The sequence below is a fragment of the Spinacia oleracea genome, chromosome 1, assembly GCF_020520425.1.
Source record: "Spinacia oleracea cultivar Varoflay chromosome 1, BTI_SOV_V1, whole genome shotgun sequence".
NCBI classification, from domain to species: domain Eukaryota; kingdom Viridiplantae; phylum Streptophyta; class Magnoliopsida; order Caryophyllales; family Amaranthaceae; genus Spinacia; species Spinacia oleracea.
In genome coordinates this window covers 121,490,474-121,504,543 of record NC_079487.1, presented here as the reverse complement: position 1 = coordinate 121,504,543, position 14,070 = coordinate 121,490,474, and the positions used below count along the sequence as shown (strand labels likewise).

General features: G+C 33.4%; 3 protein-coding genes across 3 annotated transcripts; all 3 read right to left on the bottom strand.

Annotated features, from left to right (window-relative positions):
• Window positions 1-6: 6 nt before the first annotated feature.
• LOC110789236 (wall-associated receptor kinase 17-like) lies at window positions 7-4,245 on the bottom strand. The gene is made up of 3 exons (XM_021993883.2): window positions 2,223-4,245; window positions 1,954-2,124; window positions 7-1,239 (listed from the first exon to the last, which is right to left on the bottom strand). Exons 1-3 carry the CDS (start codon window positions 3,190-3,192, stop codon window positions 215-217), a joined length of 2,166 nt encoding a protein of 721 aa, XP_021849575.2. The 5' UTR covers window positions 3,193-4,245; the 3' UTR covers window positions 7-214.
• A 723-nt stretch (window positions 4,246-4,968) lies between these two features.
• Window positions 4,969-8,244, bottom strand: LOC110789235 (vacuolar-processing enzyme gamma-isozyme). The gene is made up of 9 exons (XM_021993881.2): window positions 7,975-8,244; window positions 7,508-7,672; window positions 7,044-7,200; window positions 6,718-6,806; window positions 6,318-6,517; window positions 6,157-6,205; window positions 5,809-6,000; window positions 5,509-5,715; window positions 4,969-5,295 (listed from the first exon to the last, which is right to left on the bottom strand). The coding sequence occupies exons 1-9, from the start codon at window positions 8,176-8,178 to the stop codon at window positions 5,158-5,160; spliced, it is 1,401 nt and encodes a 466-aa protein (XP_021849573.2). The 5' UTR covers window positions 8,179-8,244; the 3' UTR covers window positions 4,969-5,157.
• A 499-nt stretch (window positions 8,245-8,743) lies between these two features.
• On the bottom strand, window positions 8,744-13,817 carry LOC110789263 (vacuolar-processing enzyme gamma-isozyme). The gene is made up of 9 exons (XM_021993911.2): window positions 13,581-13,817; window positions 13,298-13,462; window positions 13,048-13,204; window positions 12,844-12,929; window positions 12,251-12,450; window positions 11,691-11,739; window positions 10,834-11,076; window positions 10,026-10,232; window positions 8,744-9,175 (listed from the first exon to the last, which is right to left on the bottom strand). Exons 1-9 carry the CDS (start codon window positions 13,764-13,766, stop codon window positions 9,032-9,034), a joined length of 1,437 nt encoding a protein of 478 aa, XP_021849603.2. The 5' UTR covers window positions 13,767-13,817; the 3' UTR covers window positions 8,744-9,031.
• Between the last annotated feature and the right edge of the window lie 253 nt (window positions 13,818-14,070).

Sequence of the window (14,070 nt, the reverse complement as noted above, 5' to 3'; positions counted from 1 at the left end):
TAGCAGTAACATTAATATTGTAAGATAATATATACGTAGTACTTTGTAGCTAGTAGTAATTCGCAAATGTTACACAAAAATAACAGTTGTTGTGAAGTGTTATACATTTTCTCGAATCACTAATAACAATGTACGTGACATTCATGGATCTCAATAAACAAAAAAATGTGACGTTAATGGAACTCACGTACTCGAAGGACTTAGTGATTTAATCTCATAATAATTCCTCTAGCTCCATTGCAATTTGTTTCATTGTCGGTCTATCTTCACCCTTTGCACTTAAACATTTTTGTAAAAGCTTTGCAATCGAAACGAGCTGCTCTTGGGATGCTTCTACAACCAAAGACGAGTCCCAAATGTTAAATATATTATTTTCTTCCATACACTTTACAAAATACGCTGCCAAATTGCAATTCCTTTCTTCAGTTGGCCTTTCTGGTAAAGTTGGACTTGCCCTTGTTAAGAGTTCAATTAGAACTACGCCATAACTATAAACATCACTTTTCTCTGTTAACTGGCTCGAATAAAAGTACTGTGGATCAAGATACCCAAACGTACCTTGTACTACTGTCGATAGATGTGTGTGATTCATTGGATTCAACCTTGAAGCACCAAAATCGGATAATTTAATCGTGTAGCTTTCATCGAGTAAAATATTCATTGATTTGATATCTCGGTGAATTATGTGTATCGAATGTAAGTGTTCTAACACATCGGCCAACTCTCTAGCTATTCTTAAACAGTTGGTCCATGTATACCAAGAAGGCTTTTCGGGACGATGAATATGCTCATAGAGTGTACCATTAGAGATGAAGTCATAGACTAGTAAAGGGACTTCAGCCTCTAAACAACATCCCAAAAGTCTTACCACATTTGGATGTCTTATTCGTGCAAGAATTACCAATTCATTTATGAATTGCTCAATTTGAGTTTCGTCTATAATCTTTGATTTCTTAACTGCTACTAATTGATGGTTTCGTAAAACGCCCTTGTATACCGTGCCATAACCTCCTCGTCCAATGATGGTTTCTTCCACAAAGTTCTTGGTGGCTACTTTCAACTCACGCAGACTAAATACCTTTAATGGCTCATTGTCATCTTGTTTATTTGAAGAGATTAGTTGCTTCAACAGCAAACCTCCGTTTTTTTGAAAGAAAATTTCTCTCTTTTTAATTATCCTTCTTTTCCTAATTGCCATGCACATCCAACATCCACAAATGAGCACTACAAATGTAGCACCTGTGATCGAGCATCCAACAAAACAGAGAAACATATTATTAACAACTAAAACTTATTGCATTTGATAGCAAAACATATATAATAGCTGCAACCAAGGTTATCAAAATCGTGATTCTAATTTGAATCGGAAAGGAGTAGAATCGAATCGTAAAATCGTAAGATTCTACAAACAAGTATAATCAAGATTTTATTCTCAAATTTCATTAAAGTGCTTATACTATAGGGAAAAACTTAATAATTAAAATAGTATTAGTTGTTTAATAGTTAAATAAGCAATAATTAACAATATTTATCTATTAATTACTTTCTTGGCATGATTCAAAGTTACGATGTTTTTGCTAGTCGAGAAAAAAAATGGAAGAATCATGTAGAGTCGTAAATCGAATCATAAGACATATTTACGATTCTACGATTTGAATCGCGATTTGAATAACTATGGCTGCAACTGAATTCATCACATTGTCCTCATTCGTAGTGTTTGAGTTTTTTATTGTTTTTTTTGTCAAAAATGAGCCATAAATAAAGGCATTACAAATTACAAATGGGAAAAAGGATTCAAGCTAGCATGTAACCTATCAACTACTAATATCACACACAAATCTTCAATCTTTGCCTCTAGGCGAAGACTTAAACTCATTGCATTGCTCATATATAGTGTTTGAGCATAATTTACCGTGGAAAGCAACAAGTATGAGTAAATGGGGGTAAAGTTACCTAAGGCAATCTTGAAAACTGGAACTTCTGGAAGTCGTAGCAGGCAACCGGTACCATTTTTTTTACCATCACCGTAGTATCCGAACGGACAAGAACAATTGTAGTCTCCTGGAGTATTGATGCAAATTTTAGAGCATGGATTATTATTTGGATCCTCACACTCATTTATATCTGCCAAAAGAAAACGATATTGGAAATGATATGTAAGATTTTATCTTATGAAAATACAAGCCAAATATAATAGAGGGTTATACTAAAAAAAAACATACCATAGCAACCTGGATCAAGATAAGGATTGCCTTGATAACCAGGAAGACAAGTACAACGATATCCTCCTATACCAGTCCCAATGACTTCTACACAAGTTGTATTATGTTTACATTTATAGGAATCACGATCTTTTTGAGCTTCATAACACATAGAACCATTTATGACCCAATCTAGAACAATTGGGAGGTCATTAGTTATCCTGGTTAGAAAATTGGGGTCATTCAGATCTGAAACCCCACGAAACTTAAACTGTTGTGTATTACCCAGAAAAGCGTACCCACAAGGGTTATAGGAGAGACTAGAAGTATGGTTTTTTGTCGAGCCTAAACTCAACGTATATGACATCTTTCTTACGGTAACATCGTTTTGATTGCAACCGATGCCATGGCATTTACCTGCAACGACATCCTTGGCATGAGACCTGCAACTACTAGAAATACTGGTGCTGGAGAGAGCAGCAAGATCGCCTGATGCTCCAGCATTGTCGTCGCACCCCACGACGATCAACGTGTTTGACTTGTTCGACAAAGCGAAGGGAATCTCTTCTGTAGTGTGATCGAAGTTAATGGACTGGACATTGGAGCCAAGTGGAGATGTTTTCGTAGTTGAGTTGAAACAATTGTAGGCTACTTGGTTCTTGATACGGATTTGTGTTTCGGATATGTCAACTATTTCTATGCTGTTATTGTTGTGATCCTTGATACTAGAAATAATCGCTCTTGGTGGATCATAAGAAGAATTGCAATCGATTTGAAACATCGAGCTTATAAAGCAACCAGCGAACCCTTCTACCCCTCCTATCCCAAAAGGATAGGGAATGGTTAAGTTGCCACATTTGGGTTGGCACCCTTCCCTGCTGATGTTCGGGGCAGTCAACATTGTTAGCGGTGTTACATACGACGCTTGTATTACCGTACTTGCTAGGATTACAACTAGGGATGCACCCATAACAATTTCTAAGGCTGACATTTGGGGGAGCGGCTTGATTTCCGGCCTTTATCCACCAGCCACCCACCAATTCAAAACAACCACCCCTTTTTTAATTTTAACCGACCACCACTTCCACCCACCAATTCAAAACAACCACCCCTTTTTAACCGATGACCACCACTTTCACCCACCAATTCAAAACAACCACCCCTTTTTAACCGACCACCACTTCCACCCGAAAATCGACCATCCCTTGTCTATCGACCACCGCTTCGACTCAAAAACCAACCACCACAGCCGCCACTTGGGGAGGCCTCAAGATCTAGGGAAGGGAGGCCGGAGAAGGAGGAAGAACGATGAGGAGGGGAAAGAGATAGAGCGGCGGCGGCGAAAAAGAATGAAAATAGTAGAGAGAAATTCCGGCGAGGAAGAGAGGGGAGATACCGTAGATGGAAAGAGGGATGGGAGGAGAGAGAAAGTCGGGACCTACCATGGGAGAGGAGGAAAGAGAAAGGGAAGCTTGGTTGTGAGGGTAAGACAGAGAGGGTTTTAGGGTGGGATTAGCTGGTAACAGGTGACTAATGGAATAAATCGGTGTTTTAGGGTAACAGAACACAATTAAATGGTTGAGACCGATACCAAAAATAGACAATAGGATAAGGAACGGAGGGAATAGGCAAGAAAAGGAATAGACAATCGGTGTTTTATTTTATTTTAAATGTAAAACAACAACAAAAAACTTAATGCTAAAGATTGCTAATAATGTTGAACAATATTTAGACATAATTATTTAGTAAATCAGTTGGATGTTCATGTAATCTTTAATTTCCTATCATCAAGACTTAACAGATTAACATTGAAAATCTACCGTAAGAATAAAATTAAGATGCTGATCATTATCATTACCCCATTGTCTCAAAGAGGCTCCCGTAAGAAGCGGGGTAAGGGGGTCGGACGTACGCAACCTTACCCCTACAATTGTAGAGAGGTTGTTTCCAATTGACCCAAAAATGATAACGGGGCGACCATCTTCTAATTCATGGAAAGGAAGCGAATAGATTTTAGAAGCCATTTAGCCAACCAATAAATGGATTTTAGCATCAGCTCCATTACACAACTAATTTGATAATAAAGCTATATTATGTTTGTTATCAAAAAAAAAAAAAGGCTATATTATGTGAGCTAAAAACTGATGAGCGGTAGTCATATGATTTCTTAAGCGAGCAAATTAACTACAAATTCAGGAAAATTTCCAAACAACCAATTATCCATCACAAAAAAGCTATTTAATTTGTGGTTGGTTTACTTGGACGCATTTATAAAATTTCATTATTCAATATTTCATGTTCTTTAATCTCTTTGAGGGTAGAGAAATGTTGTTCTATATTCTGGTCCCCATACCTGTTATACCTAAAATTCAAGTATCAGCAATATAGGAAAGCTATTAAAATATTATTACTCAATTGAAACAAACTGATCATCACTCAGAACTTCAGCCAATCTCAAAGCATCCTCCTGCCACTTTCCCGAATCAATCAAAAACTCAAAAAAATCTTCAATGTGAGATGGGTCATTCTCCAAATATCTCCTATAAACCCTAATTGAAGTCTCAATTGGAAAACCCGTTTGACCCACAAACTTCAAATAAAATTCCCAAATTTTGTCATGCTGAGTAATTGGCAAAGCACAAAGTGCTCGATCAAAAGTTCTACGAGTGCGACCTTTGTAAATAAACTTGTGCAAAAGTTGGTTTGAAGCATACTAATTAAGTAATAAGCTCTTGACAAATGGATACCAAATTGATACGATAATACAAAGTAACTAAGAACACGTAACAAATAAGTTTAATTTGATTAAAATATAAGTATAAGTTGTAGATGCTATAAGTATAAGTTGTATAAAATATAATTTGCTATGATTTGGACATCGATTTCTTCTCTTATATGTAATATATACTAGTAGTTTACAAATCATATTATTATTCATCAGCTAATAAAGCTTCTATCACTTAGCACAAACTTGGTTTGATACTTGCATCATTCGATCCTCATGAATCCCTGCATTGCAAAAGTTTGCAAATGCCCGAGTGTATTTCTTTCCATAAGTTTGTAGTGGTCCGCAGTGACGTTCATAAGTTCTTACCTGCATATATCATAAATTACCAAATTATTTGTAAAATCATGTCATTAAAATTAGGAAAAATTGAAATTTGTGTACACCACTTTAAAAAATAGAAATTGTATTTTACCAATTACAAATAAAATAAAAATTACTTTTTACCACCTCTTAACAGAAAGATATCGATGGATAGAAACGCTATCTATGTAGGCAAGAGAAGGAGTAGCTAGTATTTACCATTGCTTTGAAGCAATCCCAATCATCAACAAGAGGTTTTCCTGCTGGTCTATTTATTGTAAGATATGAAGGACCATGTATATCACCAAATAAAATCTTTGCAATTTCTTGTACACTTTGATCCACATGTTTCCTTTGAGAGATAACTTCATCTAAACGCTTTTGAGCCTCGATTCTTTTTTTAGAGCCTTCAGGAGCTCTTCTAACCTAATAAGAAAACCAATTAATAATTATGTGATTATAACAAAACCAACATTATTGTTTAATGATCTGTTTAGAGATTTAATTGATGTTAAATACCATTTCTTTGAAGAAAATAAGATCAGCTTCACGTTGCTCAACCGCGAACAAAGGGGGGTTAGGCTCCGTTTGGTTCGCGAAATAGGTTTTGGTTTGCTCACTAGATCCCAAGTAAAGAGCTAGATAGTCTGTACTCAGGTGAACATCACCATATTGTTGTACATGAGACATCCTACTTGTCCTCTTCTTCACCTGTATAGTTTTTTTTTTTTTTGACGGGGAAAAACAATTTCATTAATAATCAGTCATACGGCATCTACTTCACATGTATAGTTAACATGGGCTTAATTATAATTTTCAATTAAGTCGACAAGTAAGGTGAAGAAAAAGGAAGTCTCATGATCTTACCACGGCATATTGTTGTTTCAAAGTCTCTTTGTTTGGATCTTTTCTATCACTGTTAAAATATATCAAAAAAACAAAATGTTGAATTTTAATTTAAAACATAGTAAAAATAGTTTGAAGATTTAGTTTTAGTTACTCGAGCATTTCGTGTGAAATTTGTTTACCTGTCTTCTAACCATGAGATACTATACAAGTCACCCAAACATGTGTTATTGTATTCAGTGGGAACGCCCGGTTCTCTACCACAATAGGTCGCGTAACTACTTTCATCTGGTTTTGACGCAGTTGTCACGTAGATGTTTAGGTTTTTGGGCAAAAGACCGCTAAAAATGCTTCCGGATTCACAAGCTTCAACGTAAATAACCTGTAAGATAGTACGCGTACTTATTTAGCACATCTCTATTAAAAGAATACACGTATAATAAGGACTTCATCACAAATATATAACAAATATATCCATCTGGAATCAATTGTCACGTTCATGTTTTAATTTGAACTGTTACTCTATTATGACTTGCATGTGACAACTAAAGTGGATGGAGGTAATTTTCTTGCATCCCTCACCATAGTTTTGTAGGTCTTTGAAGCATGTTTCTTCTTCAAAACCCCTATGAAATCCTTAGCATAAATAGGAGGCTCGTCACCGGGCATTCCTAACAATAATGTTTCAAAATTGGCAGAATAGTTACTAGATAAAATATATTTCAAAGAATAAAATAAATGTATATATTTTCACTGATTTTATATTATTACTGTCCGTTTAAAAATAATAATAGTTTGTATTCGATAAGTCATATTTACACGTCTAAGGTTTCTGAAAATAATAACTCGCTTTCTAAATCGAGATTAACTGGAAATTTCAAAAAAAAAGTATGGAGTATATAATTTACCAAGAATTCCTGGGGCGCCGTGATCAGCATAATATATAAAGATATGATCATTTGGACCGCTATTCAAAATCTTTCCACTACCTCCTTTGATGGCATTTTTATCACCAAGTATAACCGCGAATACGTTCGTAGCAGTCAAATTTTCACCTGTATAATCCTGTTATATATACTCAATGATTTTTCAGCAGGTACAAGAAATAAAGTTAATTGTAAATAAATTAAGACATTTTATTATACGTTGTATATGGACATATGGTACACACATGATACATAAATGTACTTATATATTAATTACTGGATTTCAAACATAAATATAATTCGAATCACAACACGATGAATCATAAAAATATCGTCTTTCTAAATATTTTTGTAAGGGTTAATCAATTTGAAAACGAGGAAAATACAACATTAATTAGGTCACTATCAGTAAGTTTAATTTGCTCAGAGTGGGAGGGAACACGAACCTTAGGAACGTGTGGATACACATTTCTCCCTATTGGTTTATTTATAATAACACCTGGGTGCGGGTTATATTTGCTAAATGCAATGTCGTCATACATGAAGACGATAATGTTTTCATCTTTGAGACCACCTTTCTTCATTATTTGGTATGCATGACAAATATCAGCCTGCAAATCATGTAATACATCACCATTTTTTCAAATGTACAATAATTATAGAACGATAAACTAAAATTAGAATAATGTATATAGGGGAATAACTAAATGGTTTAACTATATATGTTGTCACAATCTCATAAGGTATGATAAAATTCATCGAAATCTTTAGTTATTGAATGATAATAACAAGATAGGAGAAAAGAGATTGAGCTACAATATTGTACTAGCTCAAATTCATTTCATAATTTGGTCTTGAAAATCCTATGGAGTAACTAAAATCGGGTCGTATGGAGTAATATAAATTACGGTACCTGGTGCCTATAATTTTCGTAGCCATTAGAGCCTGCTATTAAAACCGCCCATTTTGTCCCTCCGTCAACATTGGAATTAGTCGACAAAGATTGATAAATGTTGTTAAATGTATTTCCTCTAAGACGACCTTCAACATTTGAGGTGAAACAAAATGCAAAAATTATGGTTACCATTAAGATTATTATCGAGTGACAAGAGGCCATTTTAATCAGAACTTTTGTAAATTTGTGACAATTAATAATAATAATAATAATATAACTTAAATTATGTTGTATGATATGCAAAATGAATAGGTGATTATGTTCATTTTTATAGGCAACAAACATGACATACACGAAAATAGTTAAATTAATTTATTTTTTTTGTATGGTATTTTTAGATCCCACTTAAAAAATATAGAAAGGTATTTGGTTACACTTGCACGCAACAAATGTGCGAAAGTGCAAGTAGCTAGTTTACCGTGAGGAAAACAACAAAATAAGTTACATTATTGAACTCCTCGTCACTAAACAAAACTCTTTGAAGTACCAAAAATATCCTCCTAACAATATAAGTTAACTTTTTTTTTGGAAAAAAAAACGGTTTTTCAATGAAATACTCTCGAGATTTCGCAAAATGCACCAAATATCTCTCACGTATTCAAAAAACATAATATACCCTTTTTTTTCAAAAATGTACCAAATGTTCTTGAATTTAACAGAAGTCTAACATTTGATATTTGTAACATTATTTATAAATTAAATATGGTCAAAAGTAAGACATGTAAAATGTGTAAACAACTTCAATTCATTGACATGATGATCATATACACTTACATTCCTTCGCTTGCAAACCCTAGAAATGAAGGATAAAATATTAACATCACTAACTTAATTATGCGCATCATTGTAGTGCGTATTCTAGAATCACAAAGTTCGATTTATTCTACGAAGTACATACAAACATGTAGTTGCTATATATCTTATTTTCATCTATTTTTTATTCATTTGCAAATACTTATATTTTTCTTGGGTCGGGGAAAGTTAATTTAGGCTAATTATCGAAAATTATGGCTAATTAAACTTGTCTTCCACACACTTGTGATGCTACTTTAGCCAATTGAGCTTGTTGCACTCCATCATTGCACATATTCGCAAACGCCCGCATATGCTTCTTCCCATAGGTAGAGAGGACTCCACAATGTGTCTTATAAGTCTCAACCTACATACAATTAATATACTATTTAGAAACTTAATTTTACGAGTAATATTATAATTCTTGTAGAATTATTAATGAACAATCTAATCTAATCTAATCTAATCTAATCTAATATACATATATAAAGGAGGCATATTTGCTGAAATATTAGAGCGCCACCTAGGATTACTATTGGTTTCGGCCAATGAAAAATAAGATTTCTAATTTATTTTTGAATTAAAAAAATCGTGTGTCATGTAGATAATTATTAGGTGTCACGTAGATATTTTAATTAATTAATTATTAATATATACAACTCCATACAAAAACAAACACTCTAATAATTAAAAAATAAATCTAAAATAAAATTCATCCAAAATAAAAACACTAACAAATAAAATTCATCCAAAATTAAACACTAATCTAAAAAGCGCCACCTAGAATTACTAATGGTTTCGGCCAATGAAAAATAAGATTTCTATATTTAAATTAATTAGTTAATTACTAATATATACAATTCCATCCAAAATCAAACACTCTAATAATTAAAAAATAAATCTAAAATAAAATTCGTCCAAAATCGTTTCGGCCAATGAAAAATAAGACTTCAAAATTATTTTTGAATTAAAAAGTCGAATGACACGTAGATAAATAATTAGGTGTCACGTAGATATTTTAATTAATTAATTTCTTATATACAATTTTGTCCAAAATCAAACACTATTATAATTAAAAAATAAATCTAAAATAAAATTCAATCCAAAATAAAAAAAACCAATCTAATAGCAGTTGATATATATATGAGTTTTATTTTAACGTAACAATTTAATAGAATAAAATCTAGTAATTATAAAAAATGATCAAAAATATGTACCAGTGTTTTGAAACAATCCCAATCATCAACAATCGATTGTCCTGCTGATCGAACGGTCTTAATCATCTCATACCCTTTTTCTTCACCAAAAAGTGTTTTTCCAATATCTTCAAAGGTACGATCGACGTGCTCCCTATGTGACATTGCAGCATCTAACTCCTTTTGAGCCTCTGTTCTCTTAATAGATCCTTCAGGCTCTCTTAAAACCTACGGAGTATTTTATGTACGATTATTTAACATATAAAATTATTCGCCTAATAATATAAATAATCAATAAACAAAGGTGGCCTAACCATGGCCCGATCCACCTTGTCAATCAGCTTGTATTTACAATATTAACGGTTCACAATAATTACTAATGGTGCGTTTTATTCACCTGATTTCACTTTTTTTTTCTGAACTTATAAAAACTTATGAAATTTTTTTTAGTTATAAGTTGTACTTTGTCACCCTTTTTTTCTAAACTTATCTGAACTTATTTTTCCTAAAATAAATGAAAATAAGGTGAACATACCCCGTTTCATTTTTCTTGTTCTATTTTCCTTTTAAAAATGGGACAAGTGTGTCATGGGTGATGGAACAAGTTAATTGAAACAGAAGGAGTACACTAATAAAGGTATTAAATTGTAAATCAATAATGTCTCGTCGTAGTGATTAAAATTGAGGTTCTATGTACAATAGGTCTCAGGTTCGAATCTGCAGCCCCTGTTTGTAATTTATATGGAGTATTTCCCTTGTGACTTATTTGCAAAAAAAAAATACTAAATTATGGAAATAAAGGGACTAATTGAAGGTAGTACAAACGAACCTTTCGCTTTAAGTAGAGGATGTCGGCTTCATGTTGTTCAACAGGAGTCGAAGAGATCGGGTTGTGCTTATTGCCCTTGCCCTTGCCCTTGCCCTTGCCGCCTTTGTTGTGACCTTTATGGCTGCTGGAGACAAGGGTTGATGATCCAATGTACGATGAAAGGTGTTCCTTACTAAAGTCGGTATTACCATATTCCATTACATGTGATCCATGTTCTCCTCCATCCGAGGTCCTTTTCTTTACCTGCATAGTTTTATTTTAATATTAACGTACACTGGAATATATTTTTCTAAAAGATACTCCTTATTATTTTAGGAATTAACGTTAAAACCAAGTGTCTATCTGTCGATATATTATTATATACTTCGTATACTTTTAACTGACTATGCAGTATATGTGCTAAATATCATTTTCATATAACAAAATATCTAGTCTATTGAAAAATTGTAGGACTAGTATGTATTGGGCACAAAAACAAAAGAAGACACATGATTGAATACTGATTAGGCATTTAGGCGTATCACATCATTTCTACATTCTATAGACTTGGTCACTTGGGCATTGACCCACAATTTTGGAGTTTATGTAATTCAACATAGTTACAAATTGACAATTCAAAGTAGAACAATGATTTGACTTTTTTGAAAAGGAGATAATTTAATGCATGTTACGCTGTTGTACGCGCCATGGTCTTATCGTATTGTGAGATTAAGGTAATCATTATCGATCCACTTCAAGAAATATCAAGCTAATAATAGACTAATACATATACGTACTACATAGTGAATATTAATTATAAAACGGAAATAGTAGTCAATAATAACTTTAGCCACCAAAATTATTTTACGAGTCCTTACCACTTCATATTGTTGTTCCACCGTCTCTGATTGGGCATTGTGCATGTCACTGTTACATCATAATTATTGAAACACAAGTTAAAAACCAACACATCAAACATCAAACATACGTACTTATTACTTAGGGCTCGTTTGGTATCATTTTTTGTTTCCAATTTTCTATTTTTAACAAAACTAAAAACCAAAATATGAAAACCATAAAAAGTAGTTCCAAGTTTTTTTTGTTGTCAGTTTTCAAAATTAACATGATTACAATAGGTATGACGACTATTTTTTAGTTGATAATTCAATCTAAAATATATGACTTACAAAACCAAAAAACCAAAAACTGGAAACTGAAAACTGAAAACTGACATTGATACTGAACGGACCCATAATTACTTTGTAAGCTCGTATTTTGTAAAATATATTTAATTTTACCGTTTTCCTGTATTTTTTTACTTTTTTTTCCATATTTTATACGTAGTATGTAACATTAAGTTGAGGCGTCTTTCATCTATGTTGTACGTAATCAATTATGAGTAATTAAAGAAGCTAGTGATAAATTGAAAATTACTCACCTATCCTCCAGCCAAGCAACACTATACAAGTCGCCTAAGCAGGTATCAAATTCAGAAGGAGGACTAGGATCAAAACCAGGGCAATAAGTTGCCCAACTACTTTCATCAGGATTTGATGCCGTAGTCGCGTATATGTTCCACTCTTTCTGCAGAAGACCCTCAAATATACTCCCTGCTTCACAAGCTTCTATATATATCACCTACAAACATATTCATTCATAAATTAACAATCTTGTCAATTTCCAACCAATTATCCTAATAATATTGATAGAGTATAAAATTAATTTTGGGCTTCAACCATTAGTTTAAACTTTTGGTTGTGTTGGTCCTTTGACATGGTATCAGAGCCAACGAGACACAAGGGTTATGGGTTCAAATCTCATCCACCCCTCCTTTCAAAGTGAAATATTTCACGCTGGATATGAGGATGCTTATGCTGCATCTACACTTCAAGCCTAAAGGGATTTCATGTAAGGGGGAATGATAGAGTATAAAACTAATTTTGAGGCCTTCAACCATCAGCTTAAGCTTTTGGTTGAGTTGATCCTTTGACAACTATGATACGTAGTACGAAGTATAGCTTAATTACATACCATGCTTTTGTATGTGCCCATTAGGTGCTTTTTCTTCAAGGTGTTGATAAAATCTTTGGCATAAAGATCGTCATCATTAGGCATAGCTAAGATCATTCCAACGGTACGTGTAAAGGTTAGTACAACGTAACGTACAAACATAACATATACTCCGTGTTATATGTAATTCAATCGAGTAATTGAATTATGTATAATGTTACTTACTAAGTACGCCGGGACTTCCATGATCGGAGTAGTAGATAAATATACGATCATTCGGGCCACTATTAACAACTTTGCCACTCCCTCCTTTTATGGCTGTTTTGTTTCCAAGTATTGCAGCTAAAAGATTGTTAGTCGTCAAACTTTCGCCCGTGTAGTCCTACAAGAGAAGGATAATACCGTGTGAACAAGGTAAGACTACTTACTTGACCTACCAAATTAATTTGACGTAAATGAGAAGTTAAAATCAAACCTTGGGAACTCCTTTGTAAACATCGGCTCCTTTCGGGTTATTGATTATAGTTCCTTTTCTTGGATTTTCTTCGCTTTGAGCTATGTCGTCGTACATGAAAACAACGATGTTTTCATCCTTCAAACCACCCTTTTTTAAGATTTGGTACGCGTGACAAATATCTGACTGCAATTATTCACGCATTAACAAACTATGTAATTTCCTACGTGGCACAAATCAATGAGAATTTGAGAATTTTTTTTTATAAAAGTTGATAAAGATAGTAAAAAGCGTGTGTATCTACCTGGTGTCTGTAATTACCGTAACCCCTTGAACCCGCCACGAGTACAGCCCAATTAGTCCCTTCATCACCATAATTTTTTGATGAAGTTGCAAAAGTTGTTGTCAATGTTTCGTGTGTTAAACGGCTCTCAACAAGTTGAATACCCAAGAGCAAGATTAAGATAGGAGAAAGGTGGTGAAAAGCCATAATGTGAGAACTTTTGATACTAGTGATATCTTATAATGCCAAAAAATTGGAATGACAAAGTGGAGTATTTATAGTGGTTATCGCATCCCCAATAAGCAATATGCGCATTGATGTGACATTTTGAGGAACAGAAGATTCTTATTGTTTTTTACTTATTATTTTGGTGAAAAGATTCCAATTGTTAACTATTAGTACGATTTTATTAGTAATGATTAATTATTAGCTAATGTGGAAATTAGGAGTACTATTTGATTAATGAGAAATTTTGAAGAATAAAGATAGTCCTCCATGTTAAATCTAATAT